This window comes from Syngnathus floridae, chromosome 8, assembly GCF_059516105.1.
Source record: "Syngnathus floridae isolate MCC-2025c chromosome 8, RoL_Sflo_1.0, whole genome shotgun sequence".
Taxonomy (NCBI): domain Eukaryota; kingdom Metazoa; phylum Chordata; class Actinopteri; order Syngnathiformes; family Syngnathidae; genus Syngnathus; species Syngnathus floridae.
In genome coordinates, this window is record NC_142420.1 from 11,406,410 (window position 1) to 11,423,942 (window position 17,533).

The following is a 17,533-nucleotide window of genomic DNA, read 5'->3' on the forward strand; positions in this document are numbered from 1 at the left end:
TGTCCAAACCGTTGTGGTGTCCATCTCATTTATATGGTCTTGGTGCCTCCCACAAGCAAATGTGATAGGTAGTCAAAGTATGATGTCACGATGAGCATCATACCCCGACTCTATGTACAGACAGTGAAGTGGATACATTATCATTTTACATCAGCCTGAAATATTTTTGTTCCCAAATGACCAAAAAGGGTCAGATGGCTTTGCTGGGGCAAAAAATAGCTGATAACCAACCCAGCAGTCTGCCTCGACCACATTTAAATTTACTTGCATAGGCTATCCGGTCTGTCCAAATTCAATCTTCAGCCCAATCTTATAGTAATCAACCCTAACTTGGGTCAAAAGTAACCCAATAGGCCCAAAATCCCCAGCCAATAGAACCCACCATTTTGTGTGTGTGTGTGTGTGTGTGTGTGTGTGTGTGTGCGTGTGTGTGTGTGTGTGTGTGTGTGTGTGTGTGTGTGTGTGTGTGCGTGCGTGTGTGTGTTTTGAGGCCTCAGGGTTCAGATCCAGCAACTTGAGGCCTATTATGTTTTTATTTGGATAAGGTTCATAATGTCTCTGTTAGGGTAGTTCTTTTGTCCAGAAAAAAAAATGTCTGAACAAAAGAATAAAGTTTAAACTAAATAAATAAATAAAATTTGAAAAATTATTTGTCTGAACAAGAGAACTACCCGATAGACTTGAGGCCTTTTTTCATCATGCAATAGAGGAGACAAACACAACCTGTGAAATCGTGCAACAATTAAATTGGCTTCTGTAGCGCACGTTTAATGAAACGAGCCAGGCAACGACAAAATGAAGAGCTGGCAAGTGTTTTCGAATAGACATTGCTAACGAATCCCCGAAGGTCAAAGGTCAGTTTGAAAGTTTCTAGTTGTTGGAAAAACAAACAAGACTTCTGTCTGTCTCTCCGCCGGGAGAAACACAAGTATTGCCTCATGTGTTTTGGTGTTGTCTTCACACCTCTAATTGCAAGCCGCTCGTGATTGCACGCTAATGGGCCAAGGTGTGAACCGGTAACAAAAACATGGACGACAGTAACCTCGTCCTCCGGGGGCACGCAAGGCAACTGATACTTTTGACACAGAACTTAAAGAAATTTAAAAAAAAAAGCCAAATCTGGTTCAATCGGTAAAAAAAACGTGCTCAGAAAAGGATCCATAAAAATATGCATCCTTAATTTTTTGCTGCCATGTTTCCTCTACATGATGTTTGACAAAAAACACAACAGACTCAAACGTGGCCATTTTGAATCAAACGGACTTTCTGTGTTTTTTGGGACATGGTTTCTTGGGACTGCATGTGACCAAAACATTTTGAATCACAATTTTAGTCAATCTAATCAAATCTCATTTTACACCATCATCAAATCAAATTATGAAAAAAACTCTCACTTTGGGCCCCACCACATTGGTGCTACAATGTGAATGAGAAATGTGTGGCTGGAGCAGCCATTTTGAGATTTGAACAAAAACAGCAGAATGAAGTCCAAAACAACTTATGTGCTTCCTTCTTACAGGTTCCAGTTTAGTGGTGAGCACCAGCATCCCCAATTCAATTTACACAACATGGTACCACAAAAACCACAGTCAAAAAAATTTAAAACATTGATGCTCCAGATTTTGTGATATTTCATCATTCTGTCTGGGGTACGGTGCTAATTATGACATCACACTTTGACTTCGCCGACCCTATCACATTTGCTTGTGGGCGGTACTATGACCCCATAAATGAGATGGACACCACAACAGTTTGACCAGGAGGTTCTCGAAGCTTCCTCATGGACACCGAGGACCATCTCTGCTTTCCACAACTGCTCAACATCTCCTGCCAGAAGCCCTCGTTAGAATTTCATCTTCACTTTGTGCCCTTGTCCGTCATGGCCGTCATCACTGTGGTGCTTAACCTTCTTGTCATTGTCTCAATCTCCCATTTCAGGCATGTTTTTTCTCAATTTGCTGAAGAACTAACCTTTCTGTTTTCATGACTATTTTGTGTCAAATGATGTATCCCACATGTTGCCGTTAACCTACTGCGTGTGTGTGTGTGTGTGTGTGTGTAGGCAGCTCCACACTCCAACCAACCTTCTCCTCCTCTCTCTCGCTATCACAGACTATCTGTTGGGCTTCCAGATTATTCCAGGGCAAATCTACAGGATGACATCTTGTTGGTTTCTCGGTGATCTGCTGTGCTCTTTTTTTATATTTTCAATTTTAACCGTGACTTCCGCATCAGTGGGGAACATGGTGCTCATCTCCATCGATCGTTACGTGGCTATTAGCGATCCTCTGCATTATAATATCAAAGTCACCGTGAAAAGAATTCAACTTTGCATTGGTCTCTGCTGGTGCTTATCTCTTTCCTACGCCGGTATTATTTTGAACAATCAACAGACGTATCAGGGAAAGTACTATTCCTGCTACGGGGAGTGCATCTTTACTATAGACTTCAATACCGGAATGGCTGACGTGTGGGTGACCTTCATGCTCCCTCTCATCATCATCATCACGTTGTACACCAGAGTGTTTGTGGTTGCCGTGTCTCAGGCGCGAGCCATGCGCTCTCATGTTAGATGCAGCAAACTGAAACAGTCCGTCCCCTTAAGAGCAAAGAAACCCGAGTTGAAGGCGGCCCGGACTCTGGGTATTCTGGTCGTTATCTTCCTCTTGTGCTTTTGTCCGTATTACAGCATATCACTGGTACAGAATTTTGATGAGTTTTACCTCTACGCTATGTACCTGTACTGCCTCAACTCGTGTGTGAATCCCTTGATCTACGCCTTGTTCTACCCGTGGTTCCGAAGAGCTGTGAAACATACTGTCACACTGAGCATATTGCGTTCTGGCTCCTGTGATGCCAACCTGCTGTCGACGTAACTTTAAATGTTTACCATGAGGGGGAAAAAAAAAAATACAAAATGAGGTTTGAGTCCACCTAACGTGTGCAGATTTAAGAAACTGGTTCTGTTCAAATAAATGAACATCTTTGTCAGCCTGCTTGTTTCATTTGGCTTTTCACAAAACAACCTATTTTGGGTATATACAACTTCTTGGATCGGTGCAGTTTTTAACTGAGCAGTTTAAAGGTGTACTATTTAATACCGAATACATATGCACACACAAACATATATAGTATATATATGTATGTATACACATATATATTTATACATGTATACATAATAATTTGACCATGAGTTTATGATTATTTAAAAGTGTCCAAAATGAAAATAAATGGTTTCACACCAAAACACTACCTTTAACCAAAAAAATTTCCACCTCAAAATTGGCTAAGTTGGTCTGATGCTTCTGTCACAAAAAAACAACCAAAATATAGCCAAAAATAATTTTCATACTTTACCATTTTTGTCATGGGTCAATTTGACACCAAAAATAATAGGACAGGTAGTTATTAAATATTTGTACATATGATTGAAGCATGGAAAGAAGAAAGTCACCAGAAGGAAATCTGGACTGTCCAAGAGATTAAAGGAAACAACCATGGTCACCGCCGCATGTCCTTGTCCAGAAGGTCTTTGGCCTCGTTGATTTTAGCAGCGAGATACGGCGAACCGCCTATAAAAAAAAAATCACATCAAATTAAACTTGGTGATACAACAAAGGCTTTAGACTAAGAAAGCTTCACCTTTATCGGGATGATTGAGGACCATGATTCTCCGGTGGGCCTCACGAACTTTGGCCTTTGTACTGACTGGACTAGAATCACACACAATAGTTATTAAATCTGTCAATAAAAAAACCCATTGGTGGTAATTTACCTGATGCCAAGAACGAGGCTGGCCTCCCGTTTAGACATCTTCTGCTCAAAGCCTCCTTTGTAGTATGACGACAAAGACTGAAGAGGATGCAAGCAGATGAGTGACAACAGATCTGTGGAACGTTAACTAAGCAGTAAGGGTAAAGCAAACTCACAGATATCGGCATCTTTCGGACCGTTTCCGAGAACATCTGGCCTAGTGGCTTCCACAGCTGGAAGGCATAGCGACCTGGCAAAACAAAACATTGAAGGAAAGTCATCAATCAGCAGAAAGTGGATTTTATTAGTTCTATTCTTGATTCATTGAGAATTTTGAGTCATGAGAGTGCAGTCTAATGTGTTAAGGGTAACTTTTGAAATAAAAAAAATATATATATACTACATATGAAGAGATTCGAGAATTTAAGTCTTACCTGCAAAACCAGCAGCAGCCACTCCAAGGCCAACTGCAATCAGCTTGCTGCCCTGTGGATAACACATTATTTGTATTCATACTTTAGTAGAATTAGCATTTTTCGTATTAATTATACATAAAATACAATAAATATTGTGCACCTTAAAAACGTACGATGTAATGCACAGTGTGACGTAACCGTTGGCAAACAGCTAACATAAGTCAAGGGAGGGCAAGCAGCGGATAGGAAGTTGACAACCCACAAATCACTGAACAAGATGCTCATTAAATTGTCCAACGGGCGCTTACCAACCGCCCGTCGATCTCCGCGTCACTCCTGGAGTTCGCTTTTGAGCTGTACTCCGCGTAGCGCATAATTTCTCCTCCGTCCATCGCTGATAACTCGCCGGAGGAGGTCGCCATGTTTGTCCAGACACGTCAGAGCGTGCGGCGCATGCGCACTGTCAAACCTCCCGTGTTACGACATCCCGCAAAAATGTATTGTCTTTTGTCAAAGAAAGGTTATAACTTGCCTCCGAGATACATTTTTCTTTGAATGCTCCTTTCAATTACTATTTTGTGAAAATTGCAGAAATAGACTTTTTATTAATAGATACATACTTTTAAAATGCGAAATTTATGCGATACTACAAAATTCAGCATTTTTAACAATTATTGTACATATTAACTTATTTTGTGTGGTACATTTTTGGAAAAAAAGATAATTAGCTGACAAATTACGAAGGTTTTTTTTCACACGATCGTCACCGGAAGTTCAAGGCACATCGGGTGGTGTACTTTCTATTTTGGCCACTAGATAGAGACATTGAATAGCAAACGCCACACGTTGACGTCAGAAACCGCTTGAAAACAATGACTAATAATTTGTCCTTTTTGTTGTTGTTGCTTTTATTCATTATTGAAAAACATTTGTCAGCCCCATAGTATAGTTGATAATACACACTATTGATGTTATTCAACAAAATGGATTTTCAAACCCAACCCATATACCTCACAAGAATGGGTCTGGTCTGTTTGTCACTGTTTGTCTGTCTCTGAGTGTCTTTTTATGTGTACACTTGTTTATGTTTTATGTTCGTCTTTTCTGTATTGTTTTTTTGTAAATCTGCGTGTACATTTGTGTACGTGTGCGTGCGCGCGCGCGCTTGTGTGTGTGCGCGCGTCCCTCTTACACTCCTGCAAATGATGATGCTCTTCTGCACAGGTGCGTTGACGCGTCACCAGGATGTGATGTATCAGCAGCACTGTATAGCTTTCTTTTTTTCTATAGTACTTCTGATAATTGGATTTGAGATGACTGCAAGTATCAAGTCTGAAAAACACCACACACACACACACACACAGACACAAACACACACACACACACAGGTGGAACCGGGGTGCCACTGCCCAACTGACCCCACCCTCTGTACGCACCAGTATGTACCCGAAATACAATTAAGCAAATATAATCTACTTTTATCTGTAATTTGTCGTTGTTGGTTGTTGTTTTTTTTTGGGGGGGGGGGGGGGGGGGTACTTTTTATTTTACAGTGGTTCACTTACACACGTCAGTGATGCCGTACTGTCAAAATGCACTTTTATGAAAACAGTATAATCGTTGATGGTTGATTTGGTTTTGGGAAGGAGGAGGGGAGGGGAGGGGAGGGGAGGGGGGTGCCCCGGGGTGGGCTCGAGAACGTCGGACGTCCACGCGCCGCGTTTCCACGGAGACGGAGCCCGGCACTCGACCACTTGAATGGCGGGCGGCCATTGTGCGGCGTGCGCTCGGGGGAGGGGGGGGGGGGGGGTCAGGGCGGCGGTTGTAGAGCCGAGAGGGGGTCACAGCCCGTGACAGATGAAAGCGTCTTCAATGCCATCATCATTTAGTCATCAGCCGGACAAATAAAGATGGAGGATAATGAAGAGAACGCCGAGGCTCATTCAGTTGCTCCACATAAGAAAAGCACTCAAACCCTCAAAGCTTCTCTCGGGGGAAAAAAAAAAGGGGGGGGGGGCACACACCTCAGTAGTTCTTTTCTTTTGTGCAGTGAGGAGCTACAGAAAGAACAATTTCGGATATAGTCAAGCGTAGCATGCAGTACATTTTACTGAAAACAGATAAGTGTTTTTTAAGATACGTTTTTTTGCTTTTGGCCCTAATACTGTTTTGTATCAAATTACCAGAAACCGCGAAACAAATAAATACACCCCCAAAAACAATTTATAATGTCAAACAAGAGCATCTGGACAGAAAGGTTAAAGGCGTGAATTTTATAGAGTTCCGCCTTACGTTTCCTTCCGGACGTTTTTAGCAGAGGGACACCGTCAAATGATGGTAAACACTAAGGTGAGTCCACATTCATTTCCTCTTGTTTCTCAGTGATGATGCCCTAGTGTTAAAAACAACACGATAGCTGACAATATTCTATCCTGTTAAATGTTAACTATGCTACAAAATGAACACTTAAGTTCACATTTTTCGATGATGGAGAGACAGGCTAAGTCGTTTGCTTTCGGCTAACTAGCCCGGCTTGCGTCACAGCCGAGAACAAGGTTGGGAAAAAAATGAATAAAGCTGACAACTGTGTATTTTTCTACGTGCATATATGCGCGAGGAGGTTAAGCGGGCCGTTTTGACCAGGTAGGTCCCGTTCTCCCCGCATCCCGGGGAGCCTGACCGCGACGTCACCTCTGTCATGTTCACGGAACAAGAGATGCTGACTTGGCTCCACATTCATAAGGCAAAATTTAATAACTCCTCTACTCTCTTTCCTGTATTTCTGTTCGTTGAAATCATATAATAATTAACTCAGTCAGAAATAAATTTGGTTAATAGTATTTATGAGTAAAAAATGTAGCCATAATTTTTCAGAGTAAAAAGTCAGATTCTTTACTAGAAAATAGCAAATTCCATAAAAAAAAGTCATACGTATTTATAGTTCCAAGAGAAAAAAAATCATGAATAAAAGCCCTTGTCATCTCACACCTTTGCAAATAAGTGATGTCACTGAATCAGATGTAAAAAAAAAAAGTGTTTGTGTGTGTGGTATGACCTGCTATGAGCTAATGGCTTTTTAAATAATTCATGTGTGCAGACAAAGAGCCTGAGCTGAGCTGGAAAATCAATCAAAGCGCAGATTAGAGGGGAAGAAAAGCACCCACTTGTGTGCTTTGGATAGGCAGCAGACAGAAAGCAGATACAAGTTCTGCTACGATATTTAAGCTAAATCTGCTAAATTGACTCACATCCCCACGGCGATAAATAACGGCAGCTGTCTTTCCACTCGCGCTTCCTCTTTAACATTTCATCTTCCCATTTCAGACCACCTCCTTTTGAAGCCACAAACTCCTCCAGCATCCACCCAAAGGCTTCCGGCAGGACTTAATCCTGACTACAAGATGAAGGCTCCATAAGGAACATTGTCCAGATGCCGAAGTGGTTGGACCTAACTCGCATGAGCTGTGAACGAAAGATGGAGGGCCTGACAGATGTGGGCGACATCAGCCCGGCTCTGGAGGCCACAGAGGACTTCACCGCCCCAGGCGACCTCACTCCTCCCAATAAGCAGACGTCCGGACAGCCCAAGAAGCTCCAGGAGGCGTCGAGCGCGGCAATGGCTAAACTGAGCTCCAGCGGCGTGTGGAGCCTCCTGGCCGGCCAGCAGCCCGAGGTGAGCTCGCTTGGCCTGGCCTGGGCCGAAGGCCTGACCGTGGTGGGTCTGCGGCATGGCAAGAGGAGCCGGGCCCGATCCACCAATGACCTGCTGGCGCACGGCAAGGAGGGCGCCGCCCTGGCTGCCAACACAGCCTCCAACGCCGCCTTTAAGAAGGGACATAACAGGTCCAGGTCTGACGTTAACTACCGAACGGCCGCCTACACTGACAACGGGCTCCCTTCTGTGGACACCCTGAAGAACACAATCCTAAAGCACCAAATGGAAGGTCGGTATGCTTGATGACCGCTTCTGCAGAAATCAACACAGGCATAAGTGTTCCGAGGACGGGGCTTCATGGCAAATGCAACCGACACGGGCTAGCAAAACTAGCATGAAGACAGACAATTTATTTTGAAAAAAGGGCTCGCAAAGTCCTGCGTGTGAACAAAAAAGGAAAAATCAGGACAGAAAATTCCAGGGATTGTACTTTACTAAATGAGTTACCCAAAGTATTTGCTTCAACATTTCATCGCCTCAGATCTTGACATTTTTGTCATCTTGCTGTGTGCTTTTGAGAGTTGGATGTCTTTCTGTCCTCAGAGGAGATTGTAATGATAGAAAATGATGATAACCTTAAATGACAAACACACATATGCAGACATACACTCGAGAGGTCCAGGGGTGTGCGGGATAATAGCTGGTAATCCCGTCGGCAAATGGACTCAAATGAGGCGAGCGCGCAGGAAGCTAATTAAGGCGCCTCCCGACACGGGCGGGATTACAGCGCATTAGCATACGCGTGAAAAGCTAGCAGGCCGTTTAGGCTGAAAAGGGGAGAAAGGGCAGCGGCAGGGAGGGAGCACCTACGGACGGGACAAAGCGCCGTGTTTGCTTTCCTCATTAGCAACAGCTGGTTAGCATCAACACAATAGCCTACGTTCAAATTGTGTCATCGTTCATGTCTTTCACGCAGAAACCTGTCACAGAAGCCGCCTTTACTTGTTACGTAGTACCAAACAATTTTTCTTTCAATCTATAAAAGGAAAATTCAATATAGATGGTAATCATTTAAGCCTTGTCTCGTCTAATGGACGGTGGCACTTTTGCCTCTTGGAGCACCCGAGCGTGACGCCGGCAATCAGCTTGTCCATGCCCGTGCTCATTTACATATTCAGATAGGCTTGGTTAACACGCTGACAGAACGTGTTTCGATAAGATCGATGAGGTAATCTTTCCTCCCTCAGATCGATTTCTCCCACCGGAAAACAAAGTCCGACATCCGTCACTCGGAGCGCGGACGGGAGAAAATGGAATTAGCGGCAAGAGCGCCGGCCGTTGTTGTTTGACATAAATGGAGGCACTTTGACGTGCTGCTTTCATTTATTTACATGCCAACACAAAGACGCGAGCGTGTTTGAACAGCAGTCAATGGAAATATGACGCTAATTGTAGCGTATGGGCGACATTTCGCTTTGAAGATTTCACCCGTCAAAAGGGTTGCAAGGGCACGTTTATGGAAAAACCTCGCACCTGTCAACGTCTTCACAGAACATGAAAATAGGTGGACGTGTCCATCAAGGCACTAAAACAGGGGTAGGCAATTAATTTTTACAAGGGGCCACATGAAAAACCTGAGTTGTGTCAGAGGGCCACACTTACGATAACTTAAACCTGCTCAATTTTCTTCCATTGTAAAATGCGCTAAATTATTTATTTTAAATAGTTGGTACTGGTAATTAGAAGAATACAATTATTCTGTTTATATTTATATTAAGCTATGTGAAATTGTGGTGTAAAGGTCAAATAAAAAAAACAATTATTAATCAGTGCAATTTATTCTTTACTTCTTTAACTTTTCCTCAAATGACAAAGCCGCTCCATCGCTGGGTGTGAAGTTTGGTAAAAAGTCCTTGTTGGGCTTGCAGTTTTGCTCGGAATGCATCAGCCTCTGATGCGCCCTGTTTATCAGACAGATGTATTTTTTCTCATGCTTGGTCGTGTAGTGGCGACTCAAATTATATTCTTTAAACACAGCGACCTGTGTACCACAAATCAGGCACATGGCTTTACCTTTCATTTCTGTGAAGAAATACTTGGCAGTCCATGTCTTGTTGAAAACACGGCGCTCCTTGTTAACTTTTCTTTTCTGAGGGTCAGCACACATTTCTCGGGCAGCATTACTTCGCACTGTTCACCTTCACGCACAGCTCACATACACGGAAGTGCGACGCCTTTCAAAATAAAAGCGAAACAGTTGTATTGCACGCACGACACAATTTATTTATTTTTTTTAATTACGATTGGCCACATGCGGGCCGGACAGGGACGCACAAAGGGCCGGATGTGGCCTGCGGGCCGTAATTTGCCCAGGTTTGCACTAAAAAGACTCGTGGCCTTAAATTGAACAGTAAGTCAGCCATTTTGTTTTGATGGCACCAACAAGGAAGACTTATTCAAGGTCAGCTTTTTTAAGTATTGGCGACTGGTATCGGTACTTGCACATCTCTCGTTTCCCCATTGATTCAAGTCATCTGTATTTTGGCAGATGAAAAGGGGAGCAGCAGTAGCAGCATCGTGTTGAAGCAGGCGGAGATGGAGTACCGCGAGGTCCCGCGGGGCCGCTGGACCGAGTGCCACGTGGAGCTGACGCCCTGCGAGCTGCGCCTCTACATGCTAGACAGCAGCGCCAACCGCCAGCTGGGCACCGCCTACTCGCTGTCGCACTGCCAGGGCGTGGCGACGCCCGCACCTTGCCAGCCGGCCGACCCGCGCACCCTGCAGGCCGTCTTCTTCAACAGCACGCGGGTGCAGCTGCGGGCCGCCACCCAGTGGGAGGCGTCCGAGTGGCGGTGTCTCGTGTGGGAGAAGGTGCAGGCGGTGAGGCCCTCCAGGCAGAGGAAAGCGGTGGCGGAGAAGGCCACCGACTCTGATGGCGCCCACCCGCTGAGCCGCCCCACCACCTTGCCCCTGTTCAGCCAGCGCTGCCAAGATGTCCTTAAAGCGGGGGTCCTGCACCAACTCCTGGACCAGAACAACTGGTGCGCCTTCACCTTCGTCTTGAGCAGTACCACCCTGCAGGCCTTCCCCACTGAGGGGCGGGGCCCCGTGTCACGCCCCGTCCGCCAATACGCGCTGACCTCCTGCCTGGGCGTGCAGCCGGACCCCGAGTTCCCGGATCGGGGCGAGCACTTCCAGGCAGTGTTCACCGACGACGCGTTTCGACTCCGAGCCGACACCGCCAACAAAGCCCTGGAGTGGATGGAGGCCCTCAGGGGGGTGGCAGGCACCCAGCGGCTCGCCCGGGAGGAGTGCCGTTCTCCGGTGCCGCAGGGTGTCTTGCTGAGGTCCAAAGAGAGGAGGCAGAGGGAGCAGAGAGTCAAGAGGCAGTCGGTCACCACCAGCTTCCTCAGCCTCCTCACCTGTGTCGCCCTGGAAAAAGGACTCACCGCTCAGGGCTTCACCTGCGCAGGTCAGAACATCCAAAGTCCTCTTCATCATCCTTGTGGATTTGTCTCCTTCTGATTCTTGATTATCCTTCATCATTTCCTTCTTATGATTTTGTCTCCCCTTTCCTTTTCTTCTTCTCCTCAATTCTTTGCTTTGTCTCATCTTTCTTTTGCTTCATCTCTTTTCTGTCGTTTATGTCCATGAATACTTGTGGGGATTACAGATGAGTTTTGATTCAAAAATACGGCACAAGACTCATCTGTGGCCAGCAGAGGCGCCAGTTTGTCTATTATCCAGCTCTTTGATTGATCTTCATCTCACTCCTTTTTTTGTCTTTCAATTCTTTGTATATGCAACACACATACATGCATACATATGCATACATGCTTACCATTCTATTTAACATTTAAATGTTCCGCCTGGTCTATAATGACACATGATGTCTTTTGAAGGACACTTTGCGTGTGTGCGTGTGATTAAAGAGCTGCATACGCAAATGTACGCTCGTAATGCGTCATATCGTGAGCTTTCACTAGACAGTTTAAATGTGACACGGTCAAACAAATGCATCAAACCATACTTGGCAAAGTCCCATCGCTGCTTTCGTTTTCAATGTATAGGACACACACACACACACACATTATTTTTTGGTGGTCACCCATCATGCATGCTGGAGAGGTTTTTTAGTGTGAAAGGAAGCACATCAAAGCTTTTAACACACACACATAGAGTGGTCTTCTCAAAGGTGTGCAGGTCCAGACCCGCAGCGGGCAGATAAAAGCCCAGTATCGGCCCTCATGCCGTCTCCCACCATGGTGCACTCACCCCTCTGCAGGTCAAAGTGAACCCCCCCGACACACATACACACCCCTTCGCTCTCCCACCTCTACTACACACACCACAGTGAGCAGAGGTACAATCGTTGGACCTTTTGAGCTGCGTTTGAATTCCCATTCATCTTCCCCATCCCCGCAATAAAAGATCAGAGAGGAGCGGCGAAAGCCGCTAGAAGCTTTAGTGACAATTAGCAGATAAGTAACGCTCACAAAATGGCGGCCATTAAGCAAAGTAGTACTATTCATCAAATGATGGCGATTGTATGGACAGCAAAATAAAATGGTGGACAGTTCATGTGGATTGGAGGACAGTTCACAAATTTACAAAATTGTTTACAAAATGGTGGACAAAGTAGGTTTTTGCAAAAACTGTGACAAAGGTCCTACACATGTTTCCACAACGCGCATGGCGTGCCGCCACTTCCTGATGCTTATCTCCACTTCTGTGCGTCTTTTTCACGCCCGCCGCCACCACCTCTGATGTTTTTGTGATAACATGCACCTGCGCACGTGTGGTGGCTGTTTGGGTGAAAATAGGACAAAGCAATCAAAAAGCCAAACGCGGGGGAAGGATCTATTTGTTCTCAGCTCTTGTTGTGACTGCCGCTTTTGGCGTGACGGCACGAGACGCCACTTAAGCGGGCGGGTGGGTGAATGTCGGGGATGGGGATGTTGGCAAGAGTCTAGACTAGCTTCACTCGAAATGACAGTTGATTATTTTTGCCGGTATTCTGACTCATGTGCAGGCTGTCAGCGTCCTGTGGGCGCCTCAAGGGGCAAAGCCAAAGTGTGCCACTACAGCGGCTGGTATTACTGCCAAAACTGCCACCAGGACAACACCTTCCTCATCCCCGCCCGCCTGCTACACAACTGGGACACCAGCAAGCACAAGGTGACACTCCACACAACACGTCTTGCCACTTCATCTTACGTAACTGCTTCTGTGCACAATAGCACCAGACAGAAGAAATGAAATGTCCTCATGTGAGTTCTGAGGGCCATCTGGTTGCAGGTGTCCAAGCAGGCCAAGGAGTTTCTGGAGTTTGTGTACGAGGAGCCCCTGCTGGACGTGCAGCAGCTGAACGGGGGTTTGTACGAGCACTGCGAGCCACTCAGCGCCGTGCTGCGCCTACGCCAGCAGCTGCAGTCGCTGCGCGCCTACCTGTTCAGCTGCCGCGCCGCCATCGCAGAGGACTTGCGACGAAGGTGCAGTCAAAGAGGGGGGGCACGTTCCACGCCTACCCACAATATAAGTGGAGGGGAGGGGGCCTGATACGCACACGTCTGTGTTTACATATGTGAGCGCAGAGTTTTGCACACTTCCAAACACGGCACAATTAATGACGGCCCTAGCGCTAAAACATTCCCAGACACATCAGTCTAAAGCTTTTTTTTTTTTTTTTTGCTAAACACACCAGAGGTCACCTTAAGTCCACGTCTTATTCAGCCTCCCACTAGTGCTGCACTGGCTACCGGTACCTGAATATTTTAGCATCAAAACAGCCCGACACAAAATTGGAGTTGAACATTGTTTAAAAACTGCCACAATGATGGTGGACTGACTTTCTTTACTTCGACTCCACAGAATTTTCCCTCGAGAGTATTTGCTGCAGCACATTCACCTCTACTCCATTGCGGACCTGCAGCAGGTACACACACACACATAAATGTTGAATTTGAAATTTTGAATTTCTTGACTTGTTCACTGACTTATTTCCAAACACTGTACAGAACATAAGTTACTAAGTTATGAAAACCACACAAATTTTGCCATAAAAACAACACAGTTTCACACAAACAATAGCCGACTTGGAGTTATGAAACTGTTGGAGGAGAATAACAATGTCCCAATACTTTTGCTCATATGTGTATAAAAGCTTTCTTTGTGAGGTTATTAGTGCCACGCTGGACACAGTTGAGCGCACTAACTAACTTTAGTGCCTCTGTGCGTTGTACAAATCAGGCCAACATGGCGGCAGTGGAGTGGAGGTAAATTGGGGTGGGGGGGCAGGCGGGTATAGGAAAAGGGTCCACAAATGAGTGAAAAGTTCTTTTGTCGCTGATCGTGTTGCACCCTGCCCCCTCTTTCCTTTTTTTGACGGGGGGGGGCTCACTTGCTCGCTCTCACAGTGAAAGAGCCCCCCTGCCTCTTCCTTGCCCCTGCAGATCCCCCCACCGCTCCCTCGCTGTGTCGCTGTGCTCGGCTAATTGCTCACATTGAGAAGCAACAGGCGGGAAAACAAAGCGTGACATGCCTGCATTCAGCCACACGCACACACGCACGCATACCTGTTAGCACGTTAGCAACGGATTCACCCATTAATGCCACTTTGGAAGCCGTTTTCCAATTGCCCTCAGTGGAGGTTAACGAGCATGACTTTTTTTTTAAAAAAACTTAATGTGACAATTTGGGAGTTTACATATATTTTTAATGCGGTTCTATTATTGTAAAATGAAAAGTATTAAGAGTCAGCAGGTCGAGCAGCTGTTCCACACCGTTTTAGCCGATTAGGAGGCAGCACAAAGACTCGGCGTGCGTGCCTGCGTGCAGTCAAGAGGACAAGCTTCAACTGCTGCATGTGCGCGCTAGGTTTAAACTTTCAAGCCAGGCAACGAGGATTAGGGTTTCACGACATGGTTTTATGCTGGGGTAGGGTTTCGAGGCGAGTTTGGGATTTCACACGAGGGGTAGAGTTTCAAATTGGGATTTCAAATTTACTTTCCAAATAAGGCTTTTAAGATAAAAAATGACATTAGCTCATTCTCCTCCCTGCTTTACTTGCGCTCCAATTAGAGGCGAGGTGTTCATTTGGGAGCCTGTCAACACGCATCAGGACGGCTATTCGTCAGCAGGACCGGGGGTGGTGCTTGGGGGACACCGGCCCAAACATTCATCAATTTATGGAACACTCGACATGTACACAAACATATTTCAAATCTGGATTAGGGTTTTAAATTTTCTTGGGGCAGGACTAATTGAAAAACGTGCTCTATTGTGTGCCCCCCTCCCCTCCTCCAATGCAGGTGATTGACGGCCACATGGCTCCCTTCCTGTCCAAAGTCATCAAGTTTGCCAGCGCTCACGTGCTGGGCTGCACGTTGTGCCGACAGAAAGGTTTCATCTGCGAACTGTGTCACAGCGGACACCTCATCTACCCTTTCCAGGACAGCACCACCAGGAGGTCATTCTTTCAATTACAACCGACATTTGCTCAACGACACCCCACGTGAATAGAATCCACAAATAATTTTCCCCAACAGGTGCTCGGGCTGCGGCGCCGTCTTCCACACCGAGTGTCGCCAAAAGTGTCAGCCGTGTCCCCGCTGCGTCCGACGCGAGCTCCACCACACCAAACGGCCATCGTCCTTCTGGTCGCCAGATGACGACCAACACCTGCCCTTCCAGGACACTTGAGACACGCCCACTAAATGGCTGACACAAGTCGTGGTGGTCCGAGCCCACTTAAGGGAAAGACACTTTGGGGAGCGTAAATGTTGCACAAGGACTTCTTTATACGGCTTCACAAATTGTCGGCGGCTATGCAGCGACTATAAAATGGCCGCTGCTGTTTGAACACGCAAATCAATTTCAAACTAATCACCGAGTCATGTTGTGGAAAGATATGTCATAATTGTCACAAATTGTTTTTGTCACTCCCAACAGGATTTTCACGAGGGTGGTGCTAAGTGGTATTACTACACATTGGTAATATTTTTGTTGGCTACGTTCAACAGTTTTACTCTACATTCAATACTCACACAATTGTCTAACGTAGACAGAAATTAATTACTTGTAACAATTAGTATAAGATTGCCATACTTTGGTGCTATCACGTTAGCTAAAAATACTTTTGGGTCGTAAAGTACAATGTAGACTAACTACAATTGCAATTTATATTGCATTAACATAGAAAATCTTGGTGATAATTAAAGATAGGATGTCTTATAGCTGACTAAATAAAAAATAAACGATTAGAAAAGACATCGAGTCAGCTAATAAAGGACAATTTGACATTAGTGTGATCCGAGTATCACTGTTAGCTTTTAGCCGAGGTTTGGGGTGCACCCCGCTGACTGCCCAAAAATTGTTGGGGTGATCATGAGGATCAGATAATGGTTGGATGGACTTGAGTGTTCAAGGTCACGTTTGCGATGATGCCATTTTGTTCTTTTGTTAACATGTGCTATTCTAACATTATATCGACATTTGAGCCATAGAAATACAAAACTATTTTGCTTTTCATTTGCATTTCTATTCAGGGACTAAATAAATTGTACTTGGCCAAAATATTTAATTTTATTTATGTTTTTGTTTTCAACTATTTTTGCTGACCTATGAGGAAAAAAGACGACTTGTATTTTTTGTTAATGTAGCTTTCATTTATTTTTCCAACAAATGTTTGTTTTTGTGAAGTATTAAATGAAGCACTTTAATTTGAATTTGCACATTTCGTGTTGCTTGTTTTTTTATTTTTTTGCTTCTTTCTATTTTGTTGATGGCCAATAAAACACCTCTAAGGGATTATTATCAAAGTCTTGGTAGATTTCTATGTTCACTTCAAACTTCGATGCATTCTTAAACAAGCAGGCATGCGACGTTAGCCAAAATCCAACGTTTAGAAGCAAATAGTACTAATGTGGGTGGAATAAAGCCCCAATTGCAAAAGAAGCACACGTCCCATTCATTCGTCAGCAAGTTACCACGCAAATTGAGAAACAAAATCTCATCGCCCCATTATTGCGTTCAATTACTCAATTAGATTCTATACAGAAGATCAAACGCTCACTACTCCATGTGCAATAGAAAACACGCGGAGGTTTTTAAAAAAAAAAAAAAAAAAGGTTGACTCACCTGTGCAACGTCTTCTTTGCATAAGATTTTGAAGTTGAAGCTGGGTCCATCTTGTTGGATTTTGTCCACAATTTAGGGAGCGCGTTATCTGCGCCTCACGGCAAAAGCCATTGCCAATCACCTGTTATCCAATTTACTCACTGCGTGCTCGTTTGATTTGTTCAGATTTAGGAAAATGCTAAGACACTGAAGCACAAATTAGACTTACACAGGTTGGTTGAGTTCAATCACAATTCTTGTTCAAAAAGCTCTGTTTTCAGGAAGGTACAATACAGCGCTGGGCCTTTCAAGAGCAGAAAGTCTCCATTCAGAAAAGGCAACGTTCAAGGTTTTTTGGTTAGCTTATATCAGCTGCACATGCCAGTGTGGGCCGAGTTTGATGGGTGATGAGTCTTTAGGGTGGGGCAAGTTCGCCATGGGAGTGGGTGCTGGTTATGGGCGATTCGGTGTGTGTGGGGGCTGTTGTCTTCCATCCCGTCTTTCGGCCTTGGCGATCATCTTTGGCCGAGTCCTTGGCTGGCTCCCTCTGGCACCTGCTGGTTTTAGCTCCACGTGACCTTCCTGTGAACAT

At 45.1% G+C, this 17,533-nt stretch overlaps 3 protein-coding genes across 5 annotated transcripts; 2 read left to right on the top strand and 1 right to left on the bottom strand.

The window, feature by feature from the left end:
* The first annotated feature begins 1,780 nt into the window (after nt 1-1,780).
* Nucleotides 1,781-2,876, top strand: LOC148394585 (trace amine-associated receptor 6-like). Its single transcript, XM_088383501.1, has 2 exons — nt 1,781-1,977; nt 2,063-2,876. Exons 1-2 carry the CDS (start codon nt 1,781-1,783, stop codon nt 2,874-2,876), a joined length of 1,011 nt encoding a protein of 336 aa, XP_088239627.1.
* A 187-nt stretch (nt 2,877-3,063) lies between these two features.
* LOC148394586 (dnaJ homolog subfamily C member 15-like) lies at nt 3,064-4,635 on the bottom strand. 2 transcript variants are annotated; one of them, XM_088383191.1, is made up of 7 exons: nt 4,478-4,627; nt 4,330-4,380; nt 4,188-4,239; nt 3,930-4,003; nt 3,776-3,852; nt 3,643-3,713; nt 3,064-3,572 (listed from the first exon to the last, which is right to left on the bottom strand). In XM_088383191.1, the coding sequence occupies exons 1-7, from the start codon at nt 4,589-4,591 to the stop codon at nt 3,502-3,504; spliced, it is 510 nt and encodes a 169-aa protein (XP_088239317.1). In that variant the 5' UTR covers nt 4,592-4,627; the 3' UTR covers nt 3,064-3,501. The 2 variants fall into 2 exon arrangements, with proteins under 2 accessions (XP_088239317.1, XP_088239318.1); XM_088383192.1 differs by lacking the exon at nt 4,330-4,380 and having other exon boundaries at nt 3,128-3,572; nt 4,478-4,635.
* Nucleotides 4,636-6,382: 1,747 nt separating this feature from the next.
* On the top strand, nt 6,383-16,643 carry plekhm3 (pleckstrin homology domain containing M3). 2 transcript variants are annotated; one of them, XM_088383688.1, is made up of 8 exons: nt 6,383-6,518; nt 7,494-8,113; nt 10,373-11,296; nt 12,857-13,002; nt 13,123-13,316; nt 13,696-13,759; nt 15,135-15,292; nt 15,372-16,643. In XM_088383688.1, the coding sequence occupies exons 2-8, from the start codon at nt 7,600-7,602 to the stop codon at nt 15,523-15,525; spliced, it is 2,154 nt and encodes a 717-aa protein (XP_088239814.1). In that variant the 5' UTR covers nt 6,383-6,518; nt 7,494-7,599; the 3' UTR covers nt 15,526-16,643. The 2 variants fall into 2 exon arrangements, with proteins under 2 accessions (XP_088239814.1, XP_088239815.1); XM_088383689.1 differs by lacking the exon at nt 6,383-6,518 and adding an exon at nt 6,752-6,912.
* The last annotated feature ends 890 nt before the right edge of the window (nt 16,644-17,533 follow it).